This window comes from Petromyzon marinus, unplaced genomic scaffold (assembly GCF_048934315.1).
Source record: "Petromyzon marinus isolate PM22_M1 ecotype Great Lakes invasive population unplaced genomic scaffold, UKy_Petmar_22M1.pri1.0 PM_G_Scaffold_35, whole genome shotgun sequence".
In the NCBI taxonomy this organism is placed as follows: Eukaryota; Metazoa; Chordata; class Hyperoartia; order Petromyzontiformes; family Petromyzontidae; genus Petromyzon; species Petromyzon marinus.
Window position 1 is genome coordinate 1864868 of NW_027422928.1, and position 5133 is coordinate 1870000.

The 5133-nt window shown below is 50.6% G+C and overlaps 1 protein-coding gene across 2 annotated transcripts in view; it reads left to right on the forward strand.

The window, feature by feature from the left end:
- The first annotated feature begins 508 nt into the window (after positions 1-508).
- Positions 509-5133, forward strand: part of LOC142915798 (uncharacterized) — an 18165-nt gene continuing 13540 nt past the window's right edge. Inside the window, exons 1-3 of one of the 2 annotated variants that reach the window (XM_076061472.1) lie at positions 509-649; positions 1428-1548; positions 2075-2265. In XM_076061472.1, coding sequence (XP_075917587.1) covers positions 568-649; positions 1428-1548; positions 2075-2265 — 394 coding nt within the window. In that variant the 5' untranslated portion in view covers positions 509-567. The remainder of the gene's footprint in view (positions 650-1427; positions 1549-2074; positions 2266-5133) is intronic. The other variant, XM_076061473.1, reaches the window with a different exon arrangement.

Sequence of the window (5133 nt, forward strand, 5' to 3'; positions counted from 1 at the left end):
TAACACTGTTTTTAACATTTGATCTACATAACGACACGTTGCTGATATTAACTATGTTTCCCTATTTGTATTTTTAAATTATATCTTAAAGCTATTTTATATTCGATATTTATTTAATTTTATATAATTCAGCCCCTTAGTGTTAGACTTTTAACCCTTATTATAGTAAGACTTGTTTAAAACTTATTTAAGATTTTAGATTCCTATATGTTGAATGTATGCACCATCCTGCCAAAGTAAATTCCGTGTCGGTGTGAACTTACATGGCGAATAAAACCCTTTCTGATTCTGATTCTGATCATGTTCAATTCTCATGTAATCAAAGTAGGAATCGATTCATTAAGATTCATTTTCGACCGCTTAATTCTCATGTTATCCGAACGGAAATCGATTTAATTAGCTTAATCAACCGTATATCGATTCCCATGTTATCCCAAATGAAATCGACTCTATACATCCGTTACTCTACAATAATCGATTCCTAATGTTATCCCATTAAGAATCGATGCGAGTATAGTTAATCGAACCGGGAATCGAATTTCTCTCCACGTGACTAAAGATCGCTCCATGGCGATGCGTCAACTCGTCTCTAGACTTGGCCTACTCTTCCTCCTGCTCCTCCACCTCGTCACGTGGTGCAGCAGCCACGGTGAGCCGAGCCGGTCGATACATCGGGTGCCAGGTTGTGGTGGACGTGGGGAGCGGTGGTGCAGTGGTTAGCGCACTGTGTGAGTGAGTGTGTGGGGAGCGGTGGTGCAGTGGTTAGCGCACTGTGTGAGTGAGTGTGGGGAGCGGTGGTGCAGTGGTTAGCGCACTGTGTGAGTGAGTGTGTGGGGAGCAGTGGTGCAGTGGTTAGCGCACTGTGTGTGTGAGTGTGGGGAGCGGTAGTGCAGTGGTTAGCGCACTGTGTGAGTGTGGGGAGCGGTGGTGCAGTGGTTAGCGCACTGTGTGTGTGGGGAGCGGTGGTGCAGTGGTTAGCGCACTGTGAGTGTGGGGAGCGGTGGTGCAGTGGTTAGCGCTCTTTGTGTGTGTGTGTGGGGAGCGGTGGTGCAGTGGTTAGCGCACTGTGTGTGAGTGTGGGGAGCGGTGGTGCAGTGGTTAGCGCACTGTGTGTGTGTGTGGGGAGCGGTGGTGCAGTGGTTAGCGCACTGTGTTTGTGTGGGGAGCGGTGGTGCAGTGGTTAACGCACTGTGTGTGAGTGTGGGGAGCGGTGGTGCAGTGGTTAGCGCACTGTGAGTGTGTGGGGAGCGGTGGTGCAGTGGTTAGCGCACTGTGTGTGTGAGTGTGTGGGGAGCGGTGGTGCAGTGGTTAGCGCACTGTGAGTGTGTGGGGAGCGGTGGTGCAGTGGTTAGCGCACTGTGTGTGAGTGTGGGGAGCGGTGGTGCAGTGGTTAGCGCACACTGAGTGCCGTTTGCCCATCTCCCCAGCCCCGGCTTCCCCACTGAATGTGCGCGTGGAGTCTCGAGACCTGCTGACACAACTCCGCTGGGAACCAGCTGACGTGAACCCCGCCACCAGCAGCGTCACCTACAGAGTGGAGAGCAAACTGTGAGATGGTCGCTCACTCACTCACCCAGCCACTCACTCACCCACTCACTCACCCACTCACCCACCCACTCACTCACCCATTAACTCACCCACCCACTCACTCACTAACGCACTCATTCACCCACTTACTCACCCACCCACTCTCTCACTCGCCCACTCACCCGCTTCCTCACTCACTCACTCACCCATCAACTCACCCACCCACTCACTCACTGACTAACGCACTCACTCACCCACTTACTCACCCACCCACTGTCTCACTCACCCACTCACTCAGCCACTCACTCACTCACCCACCCACTCACTCACCCATCCACTCACTCCACCACTCACTCACTCACCCACTTACTCACCCACCCACTCTCTCACTCACTCACTCACCCACCCACTCACTCACTGACTCACTCACCCACTCTCTCACTCGCCCACTCACCCGCTTGCTCATTCACTCACCCACTCACTCACCCACCCACCCACTCACCCACCCACTCCTCACCACCTCCTCCCCGTGTCTCTGTCTGTGCAGCTATGGACGAGCCCACTGGCGGACCGTCTGCGCTGCAACAACAGAGACTTGGTGCGATGTCTCCTCAGCTCTGCGGCATCCCGGTGACCGCTATCAGCTGCGCGTCAGAGCCACCGTTTCATCGTCATCACCGGGGGCCTCACCAATCTCCTTGCCCTGGGTCGTGGTTGAAGTCTTACCCTTGGAGACAAGTCAGTGGCTTTGTCTATGTGTGTGTCTCTGTGTGCGTGTCTGTGTGTCTCTGTCTGTGTGTATGTATGTGTGTCTGTGTGTGTGTCTCTGTGTGTGTGTGTCTGTGTGTATGAGTCTCTCTGTTTGAGTGTCTCTGTGTGTGTCTGTCTGTGTGTATGTGTGTGTGTGTGTCTGTGTGTGTGTGTCTGTGTGTGTGTGTGTCTGTGTGTGTGTCTGTGTGTCTCTGTCTCTGTGTGTGTGTATGTCTGTGTGTAGAGTGTCTGTATGTGAGTGTCTCTGTGTCTCTGTGTGTGTGTCTATGTCTCTGTGTGTGGCTGCCTATGTGTATGTGTGTCTGTGTGTGTCTCTGTGTGTCAGTGTCTCTGTGTGAGTGTCTCTGTGTGTGAGTGTCTCTTTGTGTGTGTCTGTGTCTTTGTGTGTGTCTGTGTCTGTGTGTATGTGTCTGTGTGTGAGTGTCTCTGTGTGAGTGTCTCTGTGTGTGTCTCTGTGTGAGTGTCTCTGTGTGTGAATGTCTCTGTGTGTTGTCTCTGTGGGAGAGTCTCTGTGCGTGTCTGTGTGTGTCTCTGTGTGTGTCTCTATGTGTGAGTGTCTCTTTGTGTGTCTGTGTGTGTGTCTCTGTGTGAGTGTCTCTATGTGTGAGTGTCTCTTTGTGTGTGTCTCTGTGTGTGTGTGTCTCTGTGTGAGTGTCTCTGTGTGAGTGTCTGTGTGTGTGTGTCTCTGTGTGTCTGTGAGTGTCTCTGTGTGTGAGTGTCTCTTTGTGTGTGTCGCTGTGTGTGTGTGTCACTGTGTGTCTCTGTGTGTGTGTGTCTGTGTGTGTGTCTGTGTGTCTCTGTCTCTGTGTGTGTGTATGTCTGTGTGTAGAGTGTCTGTATGTGAGTGTCTCTGTGTCTCTGTGTGTGTGTCTATGTCTCTGTGTGTGTCTGCCTGTGTGTATGTGTGTCTGTGTGTGTCTCTGTGTGTCAGTGTCTCTGTGTGAGTGTCTCTGTGTGTGATTGTCTCTTTGTGTGTGTCTGTGTCTTTGTGTGTGTCTGTGTCTGTGTGTACGTGTCTGTGTGTGAGTGTCTCTGTGTGAGTGTGTCTCTGTGTGTGAATGTCTCTGTGTGAGTGTCTCTGTGTGTGTCTCTTTGTGAGTGTCTCTGTGTGTGAATGTCTCTGTGTATTGTCTCTGTGGGAGAGTCTCTGTGCGTGTCTGTGTGTGTCTCTGTGTGTCCGTGTGTGTCTCTATGTGTGAGTGTCTCTTTGTGTGTCTGTGTGTGTGTCTCTGTGTGAGTGTCTCTATGTGTGAGTGTCTCTTTGTGTGTGTCTCTGTGTGTGTGTGTGTCTCTGTGTGAGTGTCTCTGTGTGAGTGTCTCTGTGTGTGAGTGTCTCTTTGTGTGTGTCTCTGTGTGTGTGTGTCACTGTGTGTCTGTGTGTGTGTGTGTCTCTGTGTGTGTCTCTGTGTGTGTGTCTCTGTGTGTGTGTGTCTCTGTGTGTGTGCCTCCGTGTGTGTCTGTGTCTCTGTGTGTGTCTCTGTGTGTGTCTCTGTGTGTATGTTTCTGTGTGTGTCTCTGTGTGTGTGTGTGTCTCTGTGTGTCTCTGTGTGTGTGTCTCTTTGTGTGTGTCTCTGAGTGTCTCTGTGTGAGTGTCTCTGTGAGTGTCTCTGTGTGTGAATGTCTCTGTGTATTGTCTCTGTGGGAGAGTCTCTGTGTGTGCGTGTCTGTGTGTGTCTCTGTGTGTCTGTGTGTGTCTCTGTGTGTCTGTGAGTGTCTCTGTGTGTGAGTGTCTCTTTGCATGTGTTTCTGTGTGTGTGTGTGTCTCTGTGTGTCTCTGTGTGTGTGTCTCTGTGTGTGTGTCTCTGTGTGTGTGTGTATCTCTGTGTGTCTCTGTGTGTGTGTCTCTGTGTGTGTGTGTCTCTGAGTGTCTCTGTGTGAGTGTCTCTGTGAGTGTCTCTGTGTGTGAATGTCTCTGTGTATTGTCTCTGTGGGAGAGTCTCTGTGTGTGCGTGTCTGTGTGTGTCTCTGTGTGTCTGTGTGTGTCTCTATGTGTGATTGTCTCTTTGTGTGTCTCTCTGTGTGTGTGTGTCTCTGTGTGAGTGTCTCTATGTGTGAGTGTCTCTTTGTGTGTGTCTCTGTGTGTGTGTGTCTCTGTGTGAGTGTCTCTGTGTGAGTGTCTCTGTGTGTGAATGTCTCTGTGTATTGTCTCTGTGGGAGAGTCTCTGTGCGTGTCTGTGTGTGTCTCTGTGTGTCCGTGTGTGTCTCTATGTGTGAGTGTCTCTTTGTGTGTCTGTGTGTGTGTCTCTGTGTGAGTGTCTCTATGTGTGAGTGTCTCTTTGTGTGTGTCTCTGTGTGTGTCTCTGTGTGAGTGTCTCTGTGTGAGTGTCTCTGTGTGTGTGTGTGTGTGTCTCTGTGTGTCTGTGAGTGTCTCTGTGTGTGAGTGTCTCTTTGTGTGTGTCTCTGTGTGTGTGTGTCACTGTGTGTCTGTGTGTGTGTGTGTCTGTGTGTGTCTCTGTGTGTGTGTCTCTGTGTGTGTGTCTCTGTGTGTGTGTCTCTGTGTGTGTGCCTCCGTGTGTGTCTGTGTGTGTGTCTCTGTGTGTGTCTCTGTGTGTGTCTCTGTGTGTATGTCTCTGTGTGTGTGTCTGTGTGTGTGTGTCTCTGTGTGTCTCTGTGTGTGTGTCTCTGTGTGTGTGTGTCTCTGAGTGTCTCTGTGTGAGTGTCTCTGTGAGTGTCTCTGTGTGTGAATGTCTCTGTGTATTGTCTCTGTGGGAGAGTCTCTGTGTGTGCGTGTCTGTGTGTGTCTCTGTGTGTGTGTCTCTGTGTGTCTGTGAGTGTCTCTGTGTGTGAGTGTCTCTTTGCGTGTGTTTCTGTGTGTGTGTGTCTCTGTGTGTCTCT